The sequence below is a fragment of the Pocillopora verrucosa genome, chromosome 3, assembly GCF_036669915.1.
Source record: "Pocillopora verrucosa isolate sample1 chromosome 3, ASM3666991v2, whole genome shotgun sequence".
NCBI lineage: Eukaryota > Metazoa > Cnidaria > Anthozoa > Scleractinia > Pocilloporidae > Pocillopora > Pocillopora verrucosa.
Window position 1 is genome coordinate 25,764,109 of NC_089314.1, and position 27,373 is coordinate 25,791,481.

The 27,373-nt window shown below is 37.1% G+C and overlaps 2 protein-coding genes across 8 annotated transcripts; one reads left to right on the forward strand and one right to left on the reverse strand.

Moving 5' to 3' along the window:
• Window positions 1–2,302, forward strand: LOC131777838 (ras-related protein Rab-38-like). The gene has a single exon (XM_059094190.2). The coding sequence runs from the start codon at window positions 265–267 to the stop codon at window positions 976–978; it is 714 nt and encodes a 237-aa protein (XP_058950173.1). The 5' UTR covers window positions 1–264; the 3' UTR covers window positions 979–2,302.
• On the reverse strand, window positions 1,728–26,716 carry LOC131770614 (protein CBFA2T1-like). Of its 7 annotated transcripts, none has more exons than XM_066163098.1 (12): window positions 26,683–26,716; window positions 9,414–9,478; window positions 8,589–8,935; window positions 8,403–8,492; window positions 6,337–6,527; window positions 5,895–5,931; window positions 5,587–5,635; window positions 5,281–5,343; window positions 4,251–4,342; window positions 3,594–3,741; window positions 3,201–3,457; window positions 1,728–3,075 (listed from the first exon to the last, which is right to left on the reverse strand). In XM_066163098.1, exons 1-12 carry the CDS (start codon window positions 26,709–26,711, stop codon window positions 2,782–2,784), a joined length of 1,662 nt encoding a protein of 553 aa, XP_066019195.1. In that variant the 5' UTR covers window positions 26,712–26,716; the 3' UTR covers window positions 1,728–2,781. The 7 variants fall into 7 exon arrangements, with proteins under 7 accessions (XP_066019195.1, XP_058942318.1, XP_058942319.1 ...); XM_059086335.2 differs by lacking the exon at window positions 26,683–26,716 and adding an exon at window positions 11,270–11,350; XM_059086336.2 differs by lacking the exon at window positions 26,683–26,716 and adding an exon at window positions 11,270–11,345 and having other exon boundaries at window positions 9,414–9,475.
• Window positions 26,717–27,373: the final 657 nt, after the last annotated feature.

The following is a 27,373-nucleotide window of genomic DNA, read 5'->3' on the forward strand; positions in this document are numbered from 1 at the left end:
TATTTCCTTATGAGTGCAACATGATCTCGAGATCATGTTGTATGAGTGGGATGCTACTGCCTACTGAAAGCCAAGACAGACAATCATTCCGTTGTTAGGCGTTTAAAATCCTAGTGGCGTCGTCAGAGATCAAAGAGAACGAGCATAGCAACCGAAAAGAGACCCTCAGAAAGCCATAAAGATATCCAAGTACAGCTGTACGAAACCGGAAGTTTTCTTCCTCACTCTTTCGGTGTTGACATTGAACTAAGATTTTTCTATACAATGGCATCCAACTATGAATTGCCCGACGAGGTCAATGACACCCGATTGGAGAATCTAGGAAAGGAAGTAGAAATGGAAACGTTTAACTCGAACGTCGAACTAGAAAAACTTACGATCGAAAGCGATCGCCAGGGAGAAGAACTACTCGTAAAAATCGTATGTGTCGGTGGCTTCACTGGTGGAGTGGGTACCAAAGGCGTCTTCATAGATGATTACCTCGAAGTGTGGCCTCCTGTGCAAACGTATCGTTCTCCACTAATCGGAGTAAAATTTTATTTGAAAACAATCAGATGGCAACGAGGCGACACAGAGAAACCGATTTCTATCAAACTACAACTCTGGGAAATTGCCGAACAGGAACGCTTTTCGAACATGTTAAAAATTTACTTCAGGGACTGTCTCGGAGCACTAGTTTTCTGGGGAACACAAAGGCCGTCGACGCTGAATGAAGCTGTATTGTGGAGAGAAAAGGTCAAAGAATTTTGCCCATGTGCGCCATGTGTCCTTGTCACTGACAACGTAGGAAAGGAGCCACTGAAATGGATTGGGGGTGGGGAAACATTTAAGAGCGAAATTGCGTTCGATCGGTTCTGTGAGGAGCACGGATTTGTGGATCATTTCGAGATCAAGGCACGTGATTGGGAATCAGGGGAGAAGAGCATTTTTGGACGAGCTGTGACGCGTCTTCTCGATGAAATTTTTAAAAATCAGTGAAGCGAATGATGGTAGGAATTGTGAATGATCAATGTCTTTCGAGGAACTAGGTATTACGTCAGTAGAGTTAACCATCGACCAACAGAAGCTATTTCCTTTCCTTTGTGAAATTCCGACTAAATGTCGTTCATTTTGAATATAATCGTGTTGAATGACATGTGGTTATGGGCGTCTGTGTATTTACAAAGGTTACGCTTCGATGGAGACCTTTTAGCGCAGAAATGAATAACTGTAATTTATGCAACTGTAACAAGAGGGCATGCAATACGTGCATATTATTACACACCCTTACCTGCGGTACTTTGCATTTTTACGTCGCATGTTCTGTTCCTTGGCAACATTTTGTCCAATTTGTGCATTCATATTTTTTTCCGTTATAAATCAAGAGCTTTTAAACACAGGTAATAAGAGTTGAAAAGTTCAAAAGTCAATTATCTTCGTTATCCTGTTTCCGACACTTACGTCCTAGACATCGTTACTTCACTCTTACCGTAAGGATGACCATATGGCGGGCTACTTCTAACAATTAGTTAATATAGAAATCATTCCCTAGTTGATGGAGTGTATATAATCAAACCAGCCAATCACGATTATGGAATATATCACAAGGAATATATCGGAACTCATAACTCAGGAGTCCATTAACTTGCTCAAAGTAAAAAGAGACAACCTCCCTGAAGAGCGGGAAAACGCAAGTGATCGCCATGTCGTGATAGGTTTAAGGCAAAGCAGTGATGCAAAGAAGCCAATTCAACATAGACAAGGTCCACTTTATTTCATATTTACAAGTATTACATGTTGGTATTCCTGTTAACCGACTGAAAATGGACAAAATTCATCAAAACTTTACGCTTCCCACAAGGAAGTAACGATTGATAAAAATTTACGTTGAGAAAGACGCTTTAAACAAGGCTGTAATTTCTTCTGGCACATTAACGACATTGGGGTGGGAGCTTCTGTACATAATAACATTCCATTTGTAATTTGGTGCTCAATTGAAATCGAACGATATATGGACGAGGACTGTTCACCTTGCTCTGCCTTTCAAAAAAGGAAGAACGAAACAACTTCGAAAAAACAAAACAAAACAAAGATTTCTACTTGATGGCATTTAAGTGTACTAACACCACTTACAAAACACAGTTTAAGATAGGGACCTCTTTGGTTTCTTAAATATTTCCCTCGAGAAAAACTGTTCCCTGAAGCAGACCATAAAATCTTATAATGCTACCTGTAGTGTCGGAACAAATTTACCTTAAATTTTCTACTTTAAGCTTCAACGCAATGAGTTTGTGTGTAAATTAAAGATTTACGAGAAAGTTTACGGAACCTGAAAAAAGTCTTCGCTCACATGCAGCTGATATTTTTTACGATTCATTTAGCCATGAGATGCTGATAGCTATTTTGGGGTCTCTACCCTCCCCTTCCATGAAAGAAGAGGATTCTTTCACTCTCTCTAGCAGATGGTTTTGTGAAATACCAGCAGCACCTCATTTTGATTTGTGTTAAAGGCAGTCTCCTTATTCTTGGAATCTCCTGGCTCCACATACCCGTAATACTAAGCGATAAAATTGCCTAAATTCTTGGCCTTATTCTACCTGCTTCATACGAAACCTTTTAATCGCAAAGCAACACAGTCACGAGGGAATCAACAAAGATTATGTGCAAATCAAAATCACAATTTCTCAACCATTGGAGGTTCCCTAGACTGACGAGGAAGGCTTCCCTCGAGAAAATTTCAGTCTTCTATTCTGGCGACTCAATACACGAAGCCACTATTACTTTAACGCGTACTAGTTAATCCTACGTAGAGGGGGTTTTCATAACATAATCACTGAGGGATGAAATGGGGTCGGATGACGAAGTGGGCGTGGTCATTCTGGTGACAGCGGGACTAGTGGTGTTGGTATCCTTAGGAGAGCCCGCGGACTGAGGACCTCCTCCTTGGGGATTGTCTTCGCCGGCGGCCTGAGCTTGCTGTCCACAGACGTGATGATGGTTCTCCCAATCTTTGTGCTGACAGAACGGGCCGCAGTACCTCGCCACATTGCATCCACTACATGTCTCCGTGGCCTTTCGCCCGCAATTCCAACAACTCTACGGGAAGAACAACCAATATCCCCATAAGAATGTGGACATCTTAACAAGAGGGCACGCAGATTGACACAAACACAACAAAACTTTGTTAAAGAAAACAAGAATGCATAGCATTATATCCCTACCTCACTTGAATCACTCTGATGATTTGACATGGCTAAGGTGTCTTCAGTGGCCTGTCGGCGCGCCTCTAGCACGGCTTTCTCCATTTTGCCATGCGCACTAGCCACAGCTTCGTTAGCTTTCTCTTCCGCAGCACGGACAGCTTTCTGTAGTTCCACCACAGCTTGTCTCTTCACGTCACTTACGGCCTCTTCCGCCCGACGTTTGACCTCTGCTACGCGCTCCTCCGTTTGTTTTAGCGTTTTAGCCATTAGTTCCCCTAAACGAGTTAAAGATAAAGGTTTAACGAGAGATGAAATTTTCAGCCTATTGACGAGTAGGCGTTTTCTTAACACCATACTGGACTTAGCTTGTCCACACGAAATGATAAAAAAAGAATTAAGCTCTACACCCACCTGCTCTCCTCTTAACTTCCGCTTCTGTTTCTTCGGCCGTTTTTCGTGCCCAGGCCAATAATTCTTCTCGATCCTGAGTGCATCGTTGTTGAAGCACTGCTACAGCTCGTTTTGTCTTGTCAACCATTCCTATTATGCACTGAAGCATCTAAGTACCACAAATATTTAATTGTTAAAAAAAATAAACAAATAATACACTGTAATAATAAAAAATGTCCTTCACTCATCAAATCCCGGAGGTGATTATCATGTAACTTCTCCCTATAATATCTATATATCATCCAGCAAACAGGTCATAAGAATACTCATACTTATCAGGTCAAAGGCATTTTCTTTATCTAACAAAAAATTATCCTGACTAATTTACTAGGAAATGTTTACCAGCCAGAGGAGAGAATTAACAATCAGATCTTGGGAGTTAAGGGTTAAAATGTGACTGCCCTTTGCATAGAAAGCATTAATTAGTCCTAATCCACTTGGTTACCATGCCTGCTACAACCAGGGATTAACTTGAAAAATTTAGTTGCAGGAGAATACATTTAAGTAACAGGAGCATGTTCTATGGTCTCGAACAAAAAACAATTCAGTGCATGGATGACAAAGTCAATCTCCAATGCCCAATAAAAACCTTCTAGCAACCTTGGAAACTCAACCTACCGTGTCCACATGTTTCCAGTCATCCACTACTTCATGTTTGCTATCCAACAGAGCATCTGGCAAAGTGGGATCACCATCACGTGAACTGCCTGCTGTGAAATAACTAATGATTAATCATACCATCACACATAACTGAAACATCAAATCAAACAGTAAGAACACTGAAGACTCTGAGATAATCACATGGTCTGTTTGCTTAAATGATTGGTAACATCACTCAAAAGATAAGAGGGAGTCAACCCTTTGCTACCAAGATCTCCCTGTTCCCTCTCCATACTGTCTGGCATTCATATTCCATAATTTTAGATCCACAAATTTTGTGTTCAGTGTAAGCAATTTTCTTCAGCTGATACTTTCCTTTCTTCTCATCACTTGATGGTTTGAAAAGGTTATGATATCATAACAAGACATTTCTTTTGGTAACTCATAGGGGTGAAAGGATTTAAGTTGTCAACTGTCTTTGCATGTACTTCTGGATGTTTGCTGTTCACAATATTGATTTAACAGAAACAAGAATACAACAAATACATAAGGCAAAATACTGTCTCCAAAATATTGTAATTCAACTTTATTTGATTGATTTAATATCAATCATGAACTTCATTAACCCTTTAACTCCTATGAGTGACCATGACAGAATTTCCCTTAACAATATCAATGACAGAATTTCCCCTGACAATATCACTAGAGTATACATGTAAAACAGGCAAGTGATGAGAATTAAAAAAATGTCAGTTAGGGAATTATTAGTTGATCCAATTTCAAATTCACCAAACTAACTTCAGAGGAAGTGTAGGCAGACAGTAAGAATTGCTAATGAGTTCTTGGAAGTGACAGGGTTATGTCATATCTGCATTTCTCTCTGACTGAGGATAAACAAGGCATATAATAAAGAAATTTTACATATTTTAACCGTTTATCTTAATAAATTCAGAGCATTAATTGTCATTCCATAATGCAAAGATTGATCTGTTTAGAGTAGCTTTTTGAATAGGTGAGAGAAGATTATTCACGATCTCTTAAATATTACCTTGCGGTATTGTGATGTCTTCCATTCTTAACTGATTTGGTTTATTAAAACTGCTGCTGTTGCCTACCCATCAAAATACAAAGCTAGCTCAGTATCAATTAACCATGTAAAGTGATTCTTGTTCTATAACTGAGATAAAATTCAGTTTACCTGATTTTAAAGCTAAATCAAAATTCCTCGATTCAAAACAAAGCTGTTTAAAATATATATCTTCAGCAGAGATATCACAACCAAAAAAGCATTTATTTTGAGGTGAAAGTGGAAAAAGTCATCACATACAAGCTACATTCAGTTTTATAAACGTACCCAAAAAGGGCCTCTTTGGGATAGGTTTCCCCAGTTCTGCCATCATTTGCTGAAATAAAAAGACTGAAAATTTCAAAACTGTGATAGCCACAGAATGTAGTCACCAAATAGGGAAAGGTGTTAATTTGAAAATTTACACAGCATCTGCAACAGCAACTAAATAACACCACAAACAAGCATAATGTGATGGTAATGAGATGCATAACATAATGTAGGTATTAAATTAATCTCCTACATCACTTGTCTATATTGATCATTAAATAAGCATGTAAATTCCAGGAAAAAAAGGAAGAAACACTCAAACTCACCATAGCCAGATCAGGAGGTGCTCCATTTTCCTTAGGTCTGAAAAGACAGGGATTTATTTAGTACTCTTATTGAGAGTTCTACTTCCATGTACCATTGTACACCCTGACATAATTCAGGGCTCTGCCATGGCAGGGCCAAGTGACCCCTTGGTATGTTACTTTTGCTCTTTGGCAACCAAGGAATCTTACCTGTTCCATAAAACAACTGTACACTCATGTTACATGAAAAATGCACTTGTTTTCAGCCACTCAAACATGCATCATTTTTCATGTTATTAATCAATTAATTTCTACAATGCTGCTGTTGGAGGAAGGACAATCACAGTCCATTTTCACAGCCATACAAGAGCTGCAATAGTAAATCATAATATTCTCAAAGAAAATATTTAACCAGTATAATTATTAGGAGATGAAAACAATTGTTTTTTTGTTATAGCTTTACCTCATACTATCTGAAGGAGCCTTTCGTTTCCCATTTTCATTTATTTCTAATGGATTTAGTTCCTCTGGATCCAGAGGTGTTGTTTCTCTTTCATTTAAAATATCTTCATGTTGTCTGAGATATTGTGGTGGAGTCTGCTTAGCCATCTGAGCACACTGTAACAGTTCTCTTTGTAACAGGGGTAGGTTTGCCTGGAAATACCATAAATATCATACCTTAGAAATAGTTTGATAAGTCAACATATCTGAATGGGGGCAGTTCTATTCTGGGGTACCTTATTTACTTGTGTATAAGTCGAACTTGTGTATAAGTCAACAACACTTTGTCAAGGTCAAAAATTGGATTTTTCATCATTTCTAACCAAAGAAGTTAATCTCTTATTTCTGAGAATATATTGAAAACACGAGGAATTAAAAAAAATGCAGAGCAAAATGTAACTGTGTGCTGTGAAGTTGATATTATTAGCACTTGTTGATATCACCACAATTTAAGCATATACAAGCACTTACTGGAGAAGTATTTTATCATATTTTGTGAATCACATTGAAATGAAATCTTCTTGCATTGAAATAACCTTCATCTTAATGTTGAGTTTGAAAGGAGATTAATTAGACCAAAGGAAAACTTAAAAATTTCAAAGGATCACACGTAACATAAAAAACCATGCGAGCCAGGTCACTAAGCCACAGAAATCATTCAATGAGAACTAAAGTCCAGCACTGTTCACAGCAGCAAAGCTGCAGGCAAAAATGTCTGCCCTACAGTCCAAAGACACAATAGAAGTCAGCTCCAGCAGCTTTTTGTTAAGCCACTTAAAATTTATTACTTCAAACTTTTTTGTTGAGGAAGAATGCACTAAAAAGTGACGAAACTCGAATACAATTAGAACTGGTTTTATAAACTCAGTTTTCCTAACGGACTTCAGGCGATTTTTATGCTAATTTCTTGGATTGCTTGTGTCAGGTCTTTGTGTATGACTTGTGTATAAGTCGAGGGTGATTTTTTGGGCTGATTTTTTGGTCATAAAAGGTTGACTTATGCGTGAGTAAATACGGTAATTTGGTATTATCAACTGATTTGTTGACATAAATTGGCCACTGTAAAAAAGAAAGCTGGCCTTTTGAGTGTTAGTCCTTCCTCATTTGCTCTGACCTAATTAACCTAATGCTGAAACATCAGCTTTGAAACTCTTTACAGTGGCCAATTTACATTATAACCTCAGTTGATAATACCACACTACCTTGTTATACTCTCCCACTGCTACAGCACCACAGTTTCTTTAGAAACTTACCCCCTTCATTCAGTTCTTTCCTAGGCCCTCAGTTTACAAGTATAACTTAGGATCAACAAAATTATACACACAAAAAATTAAACAGTCATTATCTGGGCCACTCTATCCAAACCTTAGTTTCATACTGAAAAATTCACTTTGCTATTTGTAGTAACAAACACTCCTAAATAAGTTAAGCATTATACTTATTACTGAGTTTGAAATATATGTTATAAACCAATTTTACCAGAAACTAAATGTTCTTGATCCCAATGCCAAAAAAGAAATAGGAGTTCCATCAACAAAAATATACTCATTTCAAAAGAAATGTCAAACTTTTAAGTACAGGAAATAATATTAGCCAATTTCCAAGCAAAAGGTAATAAAATACTGCCTTCTTTTCACATGCCGCCACTTAAACTGAGTAAAAGTCCTCATGAAAATCAACCATAAATTCTTATCAACCATGTTAATCAAGGACAGACCAAATAGCAAAATTTCAAGCTGAAAGGTGAAGATTAAAATCTCAACAATATTGTTTGATTGACCACCATGTTGTCAAGGCTAAAATCATAACAAATTTAAGGTAGATGATGCACAGAACTGATATTTAGTTCTTGGCAATGAAAAAGTTGTGGTACATGTATGCACCACAAAAATTATTGTGGAAACAAAGTAAAGCTTGGGCAAGAGGGAGCACCATGACTCAGTTCAGCACTAACTGCATGAATGTCTTCCCTAGTATACCAAGCTATACATGCTCTGATTTAATTAATGTAAACAGAGTTCAGCATACCTTTAGAAATGGTATAACAAATGGTCTGAGAGGAAAATTTGTAGCTTCTTGAAGCTGTGCATGAAATTCTTCTATGGATATTGTTGAGTTCTGAAATAAAAATAGCCAAAAGTTAACATCATGTCTCTGAACACAAACACCTATCATCCCAGGAGTACCAAAATGTGTTACAAATTATTTCCTCACCACAAGGTTCATAACAAGTCCTCGCACTCTTTCTCCAATTTCAGGAGAGATATCCGAACCAAACTGTTGCAGAGTTGTCAGGAATCGCTTCAACTTGCTAAGTTGTCGAGCACCACAGGCAGGAGGCAGCTGGGTTACACTGTTTCCTATACTGCTAGGAGACACAGGGCCTGTGGGGCTGGTATGTGCACCATTGACAGCAGGTGAAGTGGAATTATTAAGAGACCTTACATCAGCCACAACTGGAACTGAAGTAGGATTTGCATTTGGTGATGACACTGGAGGTCCCTGAGGAGGATGAGCTGCTGGGTCTGTTGGTGAATCTGGCATGCTTGCCTCTCTTAAATCTACAACATAACAAACATTATTTGATCTGTCTGCTTTTGACCACATATTAGTATAAGGAGAGGCTACATGTACATGTCCACCTTTAAAAAGGGATGCTTACTCTTAGAGGAATTTTTACATGAGTAACCAAAATGATGCGTGATTACATTGGTTCGGATTGACAGTACTATGCTTTGTGATTGCTTGAGAATACTTGAGCCACATTCTTAACCAATTCAGTGCAAAACCAACCATGCCTCCAAAACATACAGTTGCCCTTGGTCAAGGTAACAAAAATGTACTTATTTTGAGTTTTTATTGGCTTGTTGTACAGTTTTCACTCTGTGGTCCAAAAATAAACAGTGTGAACCACAAAACATTCATTTAAAAACTGTATCACTTTTTCCAAATAATAAAGATTGATATTCCAAACATAGCATACTATCATAGTGTACAAACTAACTTTTTCTATAGAGGATACATATTCTAACAACCTACCAATTTTTTTGGAAATTGTTGTCAGGTACCATTTAGATGGCTTAAATGGTCTTATACTCAGACTGCTAAGATAAAATAATATTAGAACTTGGGAATAAAAAATATGTATTAAACTCCTTGAGCCATTTTCACATCAAACAGACTAGGTATTTAATATTTACATCTCTACATTGCTGTAAACTGGTCAGTAATTCTAAATCCTCTGTTGTTCTGTCATGTTTTTTTTTTTTAATTTGTTGACCAATTTACGATATCCAATACATTTAAAATGTTCACCTGTATTACAATATAGTCGCGATATGAAACACAATATGAAAACAATAAGTCATAAAACAAAATATGACATAACAGTTTCCCTGCTGAATTGAGTAATAACAAATCATGATAGCTATTAAACATACAATATATAATTCTGACAAAGATCGACATTCCACTCAACCAACAGTCAATGAGTGAAAAAATATGCAACCTCATTAAGTTGACATGCATGTTGTTAGTAATACAGACTACAATTGACCGAGAACAATCAACAGTTGTGCTTGGTTGAACATTTAACTTCAATGGATAAGAGCATATATTGGTATGGTCTTAAGTTTATGCGTATGTTCAAAATGTTTCGGAAACAAAGTAATTTGCATTCAAACGATTGGTAAAGAAGAACTCTTGTCCAAACTTGACAACACAATTCTTAGCATTAAGCCACTCGGATATATAGCTAAAAACAATCATTGGGTAATAGTTTTCTGATTCTTCATCTGTCGCTTTTAATTTCACATTTCAGAGCTATTATGAAAATCCTTAATTATAAACGAGTTCTATAACGCCTTGTTTATCAAGCGAGTTCAATCTTAAATTATCGTTAGCCTCGAACAAAATTTCAGAGACACAAAAGATCGCATCAATGGTAGAGTCACGAAGATGACCGATTTCTTCTTCAAAGGCACAGACAAACGAAGTAAAGTATTATAAAGTCTTCATGAATAACCTTGGAAATACGCATAACTCTCTTGATAGGATTTTAATGACACAACCAGAATTACTAAAGATCTATTAAGAAACATACTGTGATTCACGGAGTTAAACTTCGAGCATGGAACTTGTGGCCATCGAAAGACACAAAATACTGTTACCGTCTCATAACCAGGTAACTGAATTCTCATTACATAGGACGAATATATAAGATGAGTAAATTGTTTTAATTTTCTCCTTAAAATTGAGCGTCACGACCAACAGGGTTTACAACAAAAAAGTTACAGCGGGCGAGCGAAATAGCTTAATATCATATCGCGACAGAGGTAGCGACACAAGGGATTTATAAAACGAGGTTTTGCGCGCTTGTAGGGCGAGAACCTTTGCGCAAATCACGATTACAGCAAACAGGAATAAGAAATTTCAAATAAGAAATTACAAGAGTTTCCAGGACATACATTGCATTATGAGATAAGCATTATAAATCGTTGTAACAAATGTTGGTAACGCTGTGTCGCTCCTCTCACCGAAAACATAAATAAATAAAAACTCATGGCTCCGTCTAAGCAACACAAGCGTAAAAAGAAATTTGATTTGCATCCCGATGTACTCACGTCTTCGAAAAGTTTCAATTCCCTTTTAAACAAATCTTAAGAGCTATGAACGATAACCAAGCGTATTCTGGAGTCCTCGTCTTAATCCATAGCTAAACAAAACAAAAGAAGACGAAGCAAAATCGGACGCCATATAAAAGAACTCCGTCATTACACTACTCAAGGTGGCGCTTTGAAAACTTCAGTATCGGAAACGCGCGTGGCGATCAAAAACAACTAGATGCGTTTGCTTTTTGTAGTGTTATAGACTACAAGCAATATATTGGCAAATACCTGAAGTTACAGCCGGCATTACAGACTTCTTGCTACACCAGAAAGGGGCTTTCGTATGACTCCCATCGAGTAACTCTGCCACCGGTGAGGCAATTAATTAGTGACGTCATGGAGTGGGTCACGTGATCTTTATGTTATGAATAAATGAATAACGCTGACGTTTGAAATATCTTGAAATTTTTTAATGCATTGTTTATAACAAAATTTTAGCACGTGCCGTACGGTCCATTAAACGAAGGAAAAAATAGCCGGTAGGAGCGGAAAAATTTTGAGAGAAAGCGCGACTAGTTGATAACAGCAAAGATTTTCCGTGGGAAAAATAATCCTCATCGGAAAACTATCACCGAATATCTTGCTTAATATTTAACTAGCTGTCACCAACACAAAAGTAATTTCAATTTTCATTTTCCTGTTTGAAAAGCGAAAACGCAAATTTATCTAAATTTCGTGCGGAAGCTGCAGGTTTGTTTTTCATTGAAATCTTTTCGTTTGCAAATGAAACTGAAGAACGAATTGGCGATCAAAATGAGAGAACGCGAAAAAACGACGAAGTCTGTTTTGACGCTCAATTCACTGAGATTTTCCCAGCCGCTTTTTTTTTCAACACAATATGCAATATCGGCGCACAGATAACACTCCTTATCAACTATCAGGTGGTATAGAGCGACTGCCAACAGCTGTGCATACGGGAATCTAGCGACTGTCGGTAGCAGGTGCACCCATACTATACCCTCGTTCCATTGTTTGCGTTTCTAAATATGGAAGTCAGGCCACCGTTGCTAAGATATACAGAGAGCCTGGGTTCCAATGCTGATGCAAAGATTTAGGGACTTCTATTGTTATGATATTTCAAAAATAAAATATTAAAATTCAGAGATAAAGTGAAATGTTGTAGATTAGAAATTATCAACGCGCTGTAAAACTCGAAAGGATTTTGTTGTCCGCCTCATCTTCGAATCGAAAAAAATTGTAGAACTAAAGAAACCATATGCTTCGAAAGCTTTTCAGTCGCTTAAGTAATAAATAATTAACCTAAGGTTCATTAAAATAGATCTCTCACACACGTGCCCTCGTAAGGAATAATGATTTTGGCCGAAATCGAACAGTGTTTCCGTGTAATACGATACCTACTTTGCGAAAAACATAATGATCGCATGACCAAAAAACACGAAAACATGCGATAATGGAAAAAAAGCACGAAAATAAAATACAAAAACTCTCAAAATAGCTTGTTTAAATTGTTTTTGTTGGATCTTTGATGAGAAGCAAAAGAATAAATCGATAACCGGTAAACCCTGCAATTCAACCTGGATTGTGATTGGCCGATTCCTGCACGTGCAAATTATTCGATTGTTGGTGTAGTTATTGTATCGTGTGTACATCTGTTTCAACCACTCACTAAGGACATTAAAGAAAACGAGCTGTTTTCTCCTGTCGAAACGTTCCACTGACAACTTATGTTTTATTTACACAAGGCCTTCTAAGTGGTGGTAAGGCGGTGAGGCGTTCAACAAGGCCAACTGTATGCCCGTAATTACTTTCCCAACGACATGAAAAAATTATACCACAAAGATACCAAACGGACGGGGGATTTAGTCGAATTTTTTTTTTCTTTTTGTTTGTGACTGGGTCACTGAGAAAAATTCTCAGGGTGAAACAAAAATCCTACAGCGAAATTTAAATGGTTTCAGTGATATTTTAATTTCTTTCTTCCTGCAACCACCAGCGAAAAAAAAATTACGGAAAATTTATATTGACAAAATAGTGAGTACGGTATAAATGCAAGGGGAAAAATCAATGGCAAATTCATTTTAAAGATAAAAAAGAATTCGTACCGTTGTATTTGTGGTGATGCATTCCGCCGACGAATTTCATTGATCCTTCGGTGAAAAGAAAAAAAAAAGGCGTTGTATTGAAGATTCAGAGCGGCGGCTGTCTCGCCAACAAACTTGTATAGCAAAGCAAGGCGTAACGAATAGTGAAGTTTTCTCGCGCGCGCGAATCACCACCTGCACATCCGGGAACCTAAGGCATCTGTAGCAGCTGCCCACACAAAGTGCATGTCATCATTAATTAACGAAAGCTCGGCATTTGACAGATATAATTCAGTGAATTATTTACATCTGCCTCTCTGACATCAGCAAGGCGCGCCAGCGAATTAATAGATTTAGAGATCTCTGCTTTAAAATTCATGGCCGTAAAGTAAGGCTTTAGACACGTTGGCATCGAGAGCGCGAATTTCTCTTACCGGAGTTGTTATGTAGCTTTGCGCTTATGATGCGTCTAAAACTTTCAGAAATTCACACAAGCGAACGATTTTGTTGCACCTGTAGTAGAACTTTCCTTAAATGGAGAACGGCGATTTTAAGCAGACTTCGGAGGTCACATTATTAACAAAGGGTCGGGCTCTTTCTGGCTATTCTTTCCCTATTCCCCCGTTGTCGCTTTCAGCTGACGAGGCTAACAATTTTATTTCACTTTAAACCTCATCGTCAAATCTTTTAGAAAGTTTTAGGCCCTTCACAGAAATAAAAACTCAAGAATATAAATAAGCTTCGGTTTTACGATTCGATAAGAGTAATAAAATTCGGGAAAATGATTGGCGGGATTCTATGGAAAACATCTGCTCCCGTTATGCAAAACTTTAAGGCAAAGAAAACCCATCAATGTCCAAGGAATAGTCTCTAGTGGGGTGCCTATACCAAAAAATAATAATATTTTTTTTTTGAACACAACTGAAAGTTATCTTTGTTTTCAACCATCCGGCGCGCATTATTTCGGCCTTAGATATTTTAGTAAGTCTTTTTCCTCACAAACTTCAAAACGCTAGTGCACGCTTCTTAAAATTGATGCAATGAGTTTGTTTCCAATTTGGATTTCAGTTTATGTAAAAATTGCTCTCAAGCAATTTAGTTTTGTCGCTAAAAAAGCGAAATGGCTTTCTGAGAGTCTAAAAAGCGTAGGCGCTAAAAGCTGACAGGAAAAAAAGGCGAAGTGGAAAACAGAAAACGTCAAACTATCTTTTATTGGACGCTGCTGCAAGTCTATAACAAAAGATAACGCGCTCAAGTATTTCCAGTTTTTAGATGCCGGATTTGAAGAGGACCCTTAAACAAATACTGCCATTTCACTGACGACATACAGTCAATTCCCCTCCGACATTTCGGAGCCACAATTGATTTTTTTTTGCGTTTTTCCACTTCCCATCTTTGTTTCTACATACATGAATAAAATAACTGTGATAAAACTAAATCAAGACGTGAATTTATTTAACACGATCGAGGTGTCCTCGTTATTCTTATTTATATGTTTTGTGATTTTTTTTGAGGCTTTGAAACCTGTTTGATGAAATTAAAATAAATATTCTGGAAGTCTCAATTTAAGGGTTCTGTCATAACCCGAATCTCAATATGTGCCACATTTGAAATCCTTGATGTTTTCAAGTTGTTTCTTTGCCTTTCCTGACCCAGGAATATTTCCATTTAAATTCATGATATATTGGAGAAAACCATTTAAAACAAAAAATCGATGCAAAAGAAGCTAATGACAATTTACTGACCTCAGTATACAAGCTTGAAATAACTCAGGCTAGGATGTAAGATACAGTCTAAGATGTAAAAAAATGCTATTTTTCGAAATTTTTAAAATTTGCTTATTAGCAAAGAAATGAGATTCTTCGGATTTTTTCAATTCGGTTGGTGATATACATCAAGGCTATTATCAAACTCAACAAAGAAATTGCTATTCACAGAATGTATTTTACGAAAAACATTAATCTTTCCGACTTTAAATTACGCCATGTGAATTTTTCGTGCATTGAAAATCGTTGCATGGTAATACAAAAATATTGCATTATAACCATTTAACGAGTAAAATGAAAGGGTCCCGAGTTTACATAATTTCTACGAATGAACCATCACAAAGGCCTTTCATTTGCCCGAAATTTTTCCTCAGATAAAGGGTAGAATTCCACATTTCTTTTCAGAAGTTTCTAGTTCAGTTTTCAAAATAGAGTTTAGATCTGACCCCTTGGGGAAAAAAGGGAAAATTTGGTTGCCATGAAAATTGAAATGTTTCTTTCAATTTACATAATTTAATAAAACCATTCACATCCACTAATAACCTAGCCTGCTGGCGTTTAAAAAACCGGTTTTAATCTCGCCATTTATTTTTAGGAAACTTGGCAGCTAGTTTGCTTCGAGTGTAAGACCCGTAATCTTGGCAAGCTTTGAAAAATTACAGTATTCCAAACAAAAATTTGATTTTTTCTTGAAACAAACGCTTATTAAAGAAGTACACGCGAAACATATATTCTAAAATTTTCAATTTACATTGTTAGCGTGTGTGTTGTCATTGAGCCTCTTGTCTGTCAATCATTCTCTATTGTGTATAGGGCATCTAATGATATTTGGAGGCAATAAATATTTTACATGTCAATCCCAACGTCCGGTTTGCTTCGAAATTTGATAAAATTGAAAAATCATTCGGCTACATTCGATAACTATATGTACTGTTTAGGAAAGATTTGGGGGCTGATATTAGATGTTTCGTCTTCATCTACAACTTTACTAAGCTGTTTAACCAAACAATCCCGCGACTAAGTGGATTTGAAACGGTTGTTAACAATTCAGAAGTCTCCATGGTCACATGTAAACTAGTTCAAAATTCTCGTCTACACCATGTTGAAAGAAGAAAAGATTCGTGGGCTGCCTCTAATAGTTACCGAGTGATGTGTATCTCCACTATCGCTGAAATATAAAACACTTTTCACTATCGTGAGACAGAACTGAAAATATGCGTCCCATCGGAGGATCAATCAGTTAGATCTCTCTGCTATTTCGCAGTTGAATACTCAAGACCTAAGTTACAGAAAACTCTTTGGCACTCGAGTTGTACTCTAAAAAGTTCACATGTGACGAGCCTGTCCTGTATACTGCATGGATCAGTAAAGACGAAAGCATCCTATTCGGAATATTGTGAATAAAAATCGCGTTCGTCGACCAAAAATCGATGCCAGAAATTTGGCATTGTAACTGACTTATTTAGGATCTTTTATTCCATTCATTTGGGAGATTTTAAGGTTATTTATTCGACCTTTGGAGAAATATAAATAGATCTGTGAGGAGCCTTAACAAGACCTCAACTGCACATGGATAGACCCCGGACATCTAATTTGGATACAGACTTTGTTTGGCTCGAACATTTTTAGCTTTGACGAAACTCGATTGCAACATACAGTTTCGAACGTAAAGCATTTTTTCAACTTTTTTTACGCTTTTGCAGTCAATACCACTCTCTTACCTGAGTTCGGCCAGTGCGTGGCCCGCCTTTAAACATAAATCACCCACGTTATCTAAACTTGCTCTATTGATTTTGACTGAGAATAAAGATTTAACAGTGACCACGACATTTGACTTAGTCTTTTAAGAGAACTCGAAACAGCCGTTAGATGAAGTTATGATTTGACGGGCAGGTACAGAAGTTCAGCAAGTTTATTTATTATGCATGAGATGTACAAACAATTTTAACACGTGTTGTATTTTTGACAAGGTTGTGCAAAGTGCCTGTGATTTTCTTTAAAACACAAGTTGTGAGTGAGTTGTTGTCCTTGATGATGTTGTTGTTATCTTTACTGCTATTACTGTTGTAGTTTTAAACCTGAATGGAAGCAAGGAATTGTCTTTGAAAGTTACCCACCGTTTCCTTTTACATCTATGAATGAGTCCCCACAAAAGAATCTCTGAGTGTCAGACACCTGTAAGAAACACGTGCAACTACCCGGAACAAAACACAATCCAACATGAAAATATTCCAGCTTTACGCAATTTTGTACCTGTTGTAAGTTCTGCTAAAAATTCTCGTTTCACTTCCTGTCTTAATTTGCTAAAGAGTGTATAAACTGCAGTGAGATAATTCTCCGAGCCAGTTTTAACGCAAACTTTCATTTCAGTTAACAATCAATTTTACAACCAAGTGACTTCTACAAACTGATTGCAGATGAAGCTGTTGAACCTTTGACTTCCAATTGAGATCATCACAAAACACGATGCTTAAATGTGCAGTTAACTCAAATTAAAACACCTCATAATCGCGAACTTTGCTCGATCAAAATAAACAATTTCTAAAACAATAAGCACCCGTATTAATGACATATTACAAAAAAAGTTGCGTGCAATTTGCAATAAATTACCGTACAACATCGGCAGTAAACCCCGAAAGACAATGAAAAAAATTCCTCTCATCATCATTATCCTGTAATTAAAATCCATTATTAGTTACATAGGTAATATTAAGACACCAGCATGTCTTTAAATCTAGTCGACAGATATTCAGCCATTGTGTGAGTCTTCGAGAATTTCTCCAAACCTGTCGCTCGGTGTTACACGTGTTGACGTGATATTTCACAGAAGTGTCGGACAGATCTACATCTGCCCTCGTTGTCGACCGAAACCAGCTTTCCGTGAGACGATATTGGTGGCAGAAGAGCAGGTATCTTACAAGCTGAACAACAGCAGGTGCTATCTTTTGTTTTCTCTGTGTTTTTCTCTCTATCTCTTTTAAATAATTCTTGTCTGCTGAGGCATGTTATGTCAACACTGTGATATGGAGGGAATGTTTCTTTTGGTGTTTTTATTTTTTCTCATTTCTTGGCCCAGAGTGCTACTTTCGGCATGCTCAATCCAATAAAATTTGTACTCTCTTAAATTTGAAATTTTCAATAACGTTAAAGTTGTCTTCATTGCTTTTCCGTCGTTTCAAACAAGTAACCTCTTTCTCTAGGACTTCTTTTCTAAAATTGTTTTAAACCGTAACACTGTGATTTAAACCATATCATCGAAAAGAAACCATACTTTTCTGTAAGCTGAATCCCTCCTTTCATTACCCAGAGCACTGCCCTTACAAGACTTTTGGTCTCAGACAAGTAGTAAAAAGCCTACAAGTTTTCTTCCTACAAGGAAGCCGAGGGTCAGGACCATTACTGTACCTTGCTCTTGAACCCGCCAAGCATTATCCAGAAACTGGGTGATGATAATGAACAAACTTAACACTTTCGCCTGGATCCAAAACCTTTAGAGCACGTGTCGCATGACTTTTAAGGGACCTCTCAATGATCTCTCACAATGGGCAAAACTGGACAAAAAAATCTAAGTCATTCATTCTATAGGGTGTCGAGAAGTTTCTGCAATAGTGACACATGAAACAGCTGTAACTGGACGTAAAACCTTGTCCGGGCACGTGAAGGAGGCCTTGTACGCTGTTTTACAGCAGTTTGACTTCGCCACCAGTTTCATGTGGGATATGAAAAGTAGGATGTTAACAACTCATGCACAAGTCACGCAAAAAGATTATGCGAGCACGTGAGTTCCACGTCCTCGGCCCAGACCCCACCAAACTTCGTATCAGGACAATTTCGTAATAGTGTATGTCTGGTTCTGTCCGAACGAAAAAGTCTGAATAAAATTTAAAAACCGGGAAACTGAGAAGAAATTTCTTAAAAATCTCCCAGTGTTCCAAAGAGTACCAACCCAAACTCAATGTAATTTCAAGCATTCACGAAAGAAAATTGTTGAGGAATGAAAAGTGCGTTGGTGTAACTCATGTCAGCAACATTGTCAGTCTCAAATTTGCACACAGGCGGTAATAGTGTGGTGGACATACAGATCTATCTCAAATCTTTGAATTTTATTCTAGTGAGTTGAAATGTGCATCTTAACGTATTGACATCACCAGAATTGCACGAGATCAGAGTCAAAGACAATCATCTGGTGGATTAAAGATCTGTGACAAATGGCTTTTAGGAAAAAAGTCTTCCAGGAAAAATTGTACGAAGATCTTTTATCTAATGGTGTTCTTTACTCTCAACCAATTAAAGCACCAAAAACGCTCATGAAACTGAAGTAATCGCTTTTATCCGCACTCAACGACCGCCTCGTTCCTTGATTGCTTCGTTATAGTGCACACGTGTGCTCAGATCGGCTGTCGTGTTGATTGGCAACCGCTTAAGCCTTAAAAGCACAGGTGTAAGAGCTTAACGTAAGAAGTTAAACTGTAATTTGAATCCTATTCCAGTCACTAATGAAAAAAGAGTGACAAATCAAAAAGCCTCGTCATTTGTGATGCTTCAATGCAGACCACTGTGAACCGCACGAATACCAGACAAGTGCCGTATGGCCATCTACCCTCGCGCACTTTTACTCTTAAAGCTTGATAGAATTTTAGGTAGCGCAATTGCGTTCGCTTAAATCGAGAGGATTGCTTCTGAAAGCAGAGCATCTCGTCTGAAACCGAAAACAGTCCACGATCGCATGTATTTATTGAATTTTGTTTGTTTCTTTCCGTTCTTCCGGCCTGAAAAACAGCAATCAACTTCCATCTCGGTTCTCGGCAAGTCGATTTTATCTATTTACGTAAGAAAGTAATATTCCAACAAAAAGATCCATCTTGAAGAATTTAGTAAGTCACTACAAAAACTTTAGAATTTTTACTCTGGCTTCTTAGTTTCAGCAACACTTGGTCAACTATGGCGTTTCTAAACTGAAGAATACGCCCAAAATTATGCTCTGCTTCGAGGGTTTAAAAAACAGAAACAACAGCAAAATTTTAAGTAATAATTCTATGCACTTCCTTGACCGTTAATCGAAAAACACGGATATTTACTAATAGACGAAGATTAGAGTAAAAAATTACAATTAAAATAAGAAATTTTTCTAAGTCTTGGATGTAGTTATGGTAACAGTGCCACCTTAATTTGACAGACGTTCTCAATGTAACTTAAAATCATCGTTTTAAATGCTAAAGTAACACCGTGTTTCTCTTTTGGATTGGCAAGTTGAAACGGTATGCATTTAGAACCCCTTCAATCCAGCCAGCTTTAGAAATTTGTAATGTGTTGCAAATGGGATTTTTAATTTGTATTAACGTAATAACCCACATTAGTTAAAGAGCGCCATCTGCTCAAAGTATTCTAATCATTACAAAAATGAAATAAATTGAAGCGCGATGAATATTTATTTTTGCAACAAATCTATTTTTGAGCAGCACAAGAGCTATAAATTTCTTGAAAGTTGTTTGTTTTTCCTTTACATCTCTAACAAAAAAGATAAAACAATTTAGAAGTAAAATCTATAAAATTTTCCTGGAAAATGTGTATGGTTTCATGAAATATTGTCAGTTTTACTTTGAAAAGCATTTTCCGGCTATTATTCAAACACCATTGAGAGAGAACTTTAAATATCAGGCGGAAAAATTTATGAAAAGCCTTGAACTTTAGCTTCTGTATAAAACTCAGTCTTTGGCCCGATGGTTTGCGACTAAAAAGATCTTTTTCCTTCGAACTATAAAATATTTCTTCATCTTCTTAAATTTCCATGACGACATGATTGACAGTTCAACCAAGGCTACTTGTGTGGGTTCGCACTTTGTGTGAAGCACAGTATGTTTGAATCAGGCTACAGGCTTGTTTGTTCAGTCACCTTTACGGAATATACTCAGCTGCCTTGCTACTCTTTGGGGAGTAAAATAGTATTGATTATCAAACACTCGCTTTTTAGAATGACTTTCAAATCGTCGCGATGCAAATTTGTCAGAATCGCGGGGGTAGGCATGACAAACGGATATAGCCAAGCGACGTTCTGTCTGTTACAGATAAGGAACCCCTTAGGTAAAAGATACCCGAGATGAAATCTGTTGCCAAGAGACTGCATTTTTGCGTGAAAGATGCGTTTCGCGGGAAACTGGCTCAGCAAAGGGTGTTCATCACAAAGGACAACACCACGTCTCATGGTAACACTTTGACATCTTGTCCTAATTATGTATGACTGAGGGTAAAAAGGGACAAAATTCATAATGAGGCAAATTTAAACAAAACCGAACTAGCATAAAACAGAAGAATTGTGAGTGAGAAAAATTGCAGGTCACGTTTGCTGTTTATATCGTTAAATCTATGGTCGTAGTTTATGAAAGGAAGACATTAAATGGAATTTTTTTGTGTATGTGCGTGAAATGGACTTTCATTTGCTAAGACGAAAACATGGTCCATTAGAAGTGTTCGTCTGAGTTTTGTCGCGTGCACGATTAATCAAAATCATCTTTAGCATATCGCATGTCCGGTCTTAAACAAAAACCCTCTCTCATAGCGATCGAAACTGTTCATTTAGATCGCTTGATCACGTAAGGAGATTTCGGCGAAATAATTCCATATTCAGTAAAATGAAATGTGGCGTTAGGCTAAACTTCCTGATGATATATTTTGTCAAAATGAGGTAAAAGTAAACCGCTTTCCAGGGACTTAAATTACGCTTAATGGTTGGCCATACTGAAGTGTCTAACAAGCTGCAGAAATAAATATTACTTATTCATGAAGCGATTTAAAACAACCTGAGGTTTTGCCCGTGAACTCAGTTACAAGCACATATTTTCACCGCCAACCCAGCAAAATTTTACGATCTATGCTGCTTGTATTTCAAATATGAGCTTGTAAAAACAGTATCTATTGATTTGCAGTACGCAATGAAAAATAGACTTGTTCGAAGAAAATTGATATTCTGATTCAAAAACACGGACTGCCATCTTGTAGAGATTGTGATAAAAATCTCATGAACTATTCCCTTACAAACCATAATTCATTTCAGATTTCAGATGTTCAAAATAATTTACGCGGGATTTGAATGCAAAATTTGTTTCGTTTCTTTTTAAACTTTTGATAGTACGTTGTACCATAACAGTGTTTCAAACGCTGTATTTTTCACATTAAGCAAAATAGTATGTCCCAAAAAAAAAAACTTGTATTTCCTCGAGGGACGAAGCTTTCCAATATTGTGCTCTGAAAATAACACCCTCTTCTAAAGCGTCTAAATAATGCAAGTCATGGTACGAAAATAAAAAAGAAAGCGCTTCCGCCAAATTTGAGGCATGAAATAAAGAAAAAATAGGAACATTTTCAACTCACATGATCGTCTCTGTGTGGGATAAAGCTTCGATAAATCGCTTTCAAGCATAGTAGGCAGCTTTTGAACCCGAATCAGATGAAGCTGTTGTCTCTTTGGTAGCATTCGTCGTTTAAAACAGCGAGGCCTCGCTCATAGTCGACGTTCGTCTCTGGTGCTGGCAAGGTGGTCACAGCTATATCAGCCGCGCAACTGTACGACATCAAAACCAACTCACGGTCACAGTACCTTGCAGGTGTTCGGCGGAATAAATGCATTCACAAAAACTCATATTTGTTTACATGTGGCGGGCGGGCGGGCAAACATCCACTATTTCGTCGTCTTGATTGTTAAATTCAACATGCGATTAGCCGCTTGTGAAAAGTGGAGTGATCACGTGATCACCAGCAGGTGCTCAACGCGGGGAAAAAATGCAAAAAATACGCGAAACGAACCAATCCATCACAAATTCGCATTTTCATTCTTAATCACTTTGACAGATCGAGCGAAACCTAATGTCATTTTAAAACATTGTAAATTTTGTCGGTAATAATCATTCGCGGGAAATTGTAGCTTTTCTTATGAAAATGACCACAACAATTTCAGTAAGAGAAAGCAAAAACAAAAAGAAAATTGGACAAAATAAGGTGTTTTCTTTCAAATTTAGTAATTCGTAAAACACGCGAATATTACGCCTGATAGCGATAATTGTAACTTTCAACATTAATCAATATTCTGAGGTATAATTAATGAAGTTGTGAGGCAGGTGCAGTTATTGGGCCTCTCAGCTGACGTTACTTGAGAGGACAAAAAAACCCTTTGGCGGACGAAAAAAAAAATAGACAGGTGACACTGTGGGCAATTGGACAACAAATGAATAAAACCTAAGATTAAAAAAATTAACCACGATTCACTTTTCTCTGCATTAAACATTTTAAACATCTTTTTCCCAATGCATCTTTTCCAATAAAACATTCTCCTTTAGACGGGTTAAAAAAAGTTGATAAAGATGGTTGAATCAATAGCAAGATTTCTCGCACGTTCTCACCAATTTAGCCACTGTTTATCTTAATTGCATGGAAAATTTATGATGGGTTTTTCTTCTGGAAGACGGCTGATGACATCTGAGTAATTGCTCTTTTCTCAACTCAGTTGGGAGCCGAAAGTCAATTTCCTACCCTGTACTTCGGTTGGGATTTTAAGCGTCTGAAGTACAGTTAAAGCTAGCATGTCATTGTCATAAAACGTTTAAATTGCGCGTGGTAGCAAAGTTACGGGGGCCGTCTGCAGTGCGTTAAAAGAATGGTAAATATGAAAACGCTGTGAATTCATATATTTTGGAGACTACTTTTCTACGTGTAATTACAGAACAGGAAAACATAAGTACAACAAATTGCGATTTCCTCCACGTATTGTTTCCAATTGGATCTGAATATATTTTAATTTATCTCATGGAACCAGCGCTTTTTTCCTTCAATAAGAAATCAATTTGCCACTTAAAGAGAAGGATTTGAACATGACAAAATCCTACAAATTAGACAAGATTCTCAATTTTGATCTGAGTTTTACATCTCAAGGAGAAACCCTGACAGCACTTTGGCGAGAAAAAACCACAAGATGAAAGGCTTTTTTAAAGTTAACAATTATTATCACATCAAAACGAAACCTAGTAAAATTGAAAAAAAAAGATGAATAAGCTTTGATCTGGAAATTAATGCCGCTTGGAGAAGTACAGGTGAAAACTAATTTTAAGCCAAAGTAAACAACACGTTTGAGCCGCGTAAATAATGAAAATATTCGAGAAATGCTGAACTCTGAACGGAATAACTTTCACGTTCAGTTTTTAAAAAAGACGTAGAGAGTCTTGCAGTTTCTGTTTTTTATTTTCTGGACAAAAATTATAACCATTTATACTTGCATTGAAACCTTCAAAAAAGTTATATACTTTATTAAGAAATTTCACGGAAGTACTTGATTTTTAATTGCTTTAGTTTCCCTCTGTGCTCCGGCCTTGAATGATTAAAAATTAACACAAAATTATGCCTAACAATCTATCAATCGAGAGGTACTGCTTTTCAGTAATTTGCTTTGGAGAAAATAAGATCTTAAAATGCAAAAGGATTAACTGTTCTGATGAAACAAGGATTATCACTGAGGGTTTTGATGAGGGAGGTAAAAACATCAATCAAATATTGAGAATTCTTTTCGTCTGGCAGCTAAAATCTCTTCAATTACTTTTTTTTTATTTTTTTGCTTAAAAGAGCGCATCAGTTGTAGTAGTTCTGACGAATGATTCCGCAATTGATCTGATGAATGGGCACAACATATCAAAAGGTGAAAAAACATGTTTTACCTCGCTTTTTTTTTAACTAGAAAGAGGTTTTGTAACTGATAAACTGAATTAAATTCAACACATTCGTTTCCGTACAAGAATCCTTTTCTTCAAGGAAACAAAAAGATAGTTTTTTGAAGATCACTCGAAAATGTGAAAAAAAAGATAAAGCCTGATCTGATAAGAATGTTTCACTTGTATGATAGGTAAGTATTTAAAATTATTTTATTGACAATAACTCTATATTTCATACACATATTCCAGAGTCTTCGCTATCAGTTTGACTGGTTTTTAAATAAAAGCAGCAAAAGCGTCAGCTGCTAAGATATTTGGGTTTGTATGTACGAGTCTTCGAAGCAACATGGGTGGATTTTGTGAAGTTATTTGAAAATTCTCATTCAGGAGTCTCCTTATCCATATTTCGCTTGACTGACACAATCTCCTAATGTTGAATGCATTGTATTATAGTTACGCTTCAATATTGTGCTGGCAATTTTCACGAAGGAAATTTCGTTTGTATAAACAATTACCGCCTTGTACCGAGGAGGGGGGAATCTGCCAAATTTTTTCCCCTTAGCATACCAAGGGTAGCTACATTTCAAAATTAGTTGACTCGAAATGGAATTCGCTGAATCCTATCCTGAACCATCACCAAGTAAACATTTTATGGCTTTTCATTACAGCACCAAAAACCCCTCTCCGTGGAAGCGGCTGAAAACTTCTTGAACTATCACTAGTTTGAGCCTTTCTTGATCAAAACAAATCAATCGCAACGGCCAATCAGAGCTTAGTAAATATCACAAGAAGGCAGTGAGAACTCAAACTTTCTAAAGCGCGGGAAAACGCCATCGACCAAGTCGCCGTTAGTTTTGGTTTGGCACCAGTTTGGCTCAGACAGAGGCGTGAGATTCCCAGATCAATCACAGAGCAAAGCTCGTAACACAAAACTAGAGCTATCCAAAATATCTTTCTACCATCAATCGGCAATTCTAATCAACCCTTTATACAATCACCAAAATATGCTGTATAGTGTCTTCTCACAGGAGAAGGCGAATGGAGCGAAAGCCATGCGAAGGCATGGGTGGGGCGAAAGTGAACTAAAGAGGCGGGAGAAGGGAGAAATTCGACTCATTTCCAACACAAAAGCGATATTCAGCTATAAATGACTGAAAGACTTTCTTTGGGTTTTTGATTGCGTACCACTCTAGTCATTGGCGGTCTTAATCTACAAGCCAAAAGTTATTTACACATCATAATCTGTTTAAAACCTGGCTGAAATTATAAAGGGTGACGTAAAAAGAGGGTGTACAAGGAATTGACGGTCATGGGCTTCAGAGGGGGAAGGGGTCAGAAAGAGAAAAATCCTTTGTGAAGTGTCAACCTGTTTAGAAATAAAGGCGCACTCAGGAGAGGATCCACCGCTTATTTCCGATTGCTCATTTCACTGAAAAACATTGACAGCAACGGTGTGATTTTATGTCCTTTACTTTCCAAATGCTTTTATGAATGTGATCACAAGACTTTTGGTTGTGAAATAAAAGACTTAAAGATTTTCAGGAAAAAAAGCCAAATTGACTGAGGGAATGACCTTTGCCGAAAAAATGAAAAAAAAAAAATGTCATGGAAAATTGTTAAGAATAAGGTTCTCACTGCTTACGACCGGCTGTAAGAGACACGATCAATTCTATGCTTTAGTTCAGAGAGTACTTTGTATAATATTCTAGTTTACAAATTGCTAACGTATATGTCGACCACTGTGGCAAATTTTCATTCACATTTGAACGTCTGCTATGAAAAGTTATTTCCCCGGGAACCCTCCACTTTTCAGTGTTCTCGCCATGAAGAACGAATGGCTAATATGCATCAAAGTATCAAAACAATATTACTGCAGTTATCATTTAAGTTTGAAAATGGGTCTAAGCTTGCTAGCACGGCTACATTGTGTTCTCTAGCAAATAATTTTCGATAAAAATTAAATCACTAAGGATGGAAAATAAAGGGAAAAATTAACTTCTTGTGACAATAAATTTATGCAGACTGGGTGTGTGAATTGCTTTCACATCAATCCTTGAAATGCCTGATCTACTTAGTAAATTATCATTGAACTATAAAAAACACTTTTTCGGGATATTTCTAAACATATTTATATTCTTTACCTCGTCTTTGCCAACTTGATCCTCTTCATATGAGTGTGTTGAGTTTAGCTCAATCCCTTGACCTGAAAGCCAAAAGTTCAGTCTTGTTATCACCAATTTGGAGAGCCTGTCCAAAATAATGTGAAAATTTGACATATAAGTACAGGTCAGTGGATGGAAATAGTTCTTTTACTGAGCAATGTACGATTATTCACCTCTTAACACTCAAATTGAAAGTAAATATTTTGAGAAGCTATGCGAAGGTTAACCTCGACAAAGCTGACGAATGCCCACGGCACTTGGTAACCGCCCGCCGGGGATTTTGGCGCGAACTTTTTCATCCCTTGCGACACAAGACAGACACAACATAAAAAATGTGAGTGAACAATGTGAGTGAACAAGTGTTATGAAATTAAGTGAAGGAAAATTAAAATATTCTTTGAAATCTGTTAAAGGAAACAAAAGTAGGGAAAAGGAAAACTCGAGACTTTTCGAACATAAAGCTTATTTAAGTGCGGGTATCCCGTTGACTTTCCATTCGGTTTTAAGTTTTATCAAAAGCGTTATACGCTTTCTAAACACCGTGACTTACTGGCTTATGTGGTTGATCGGTAACTTGTGTGAGACAATTTGGTTCAGACGGCCTAAAAGTACGTCACAGCATTTGCACATGCGCAGGCGTTCAACCGCTGTGTACGTCGCGTTTGGGCTC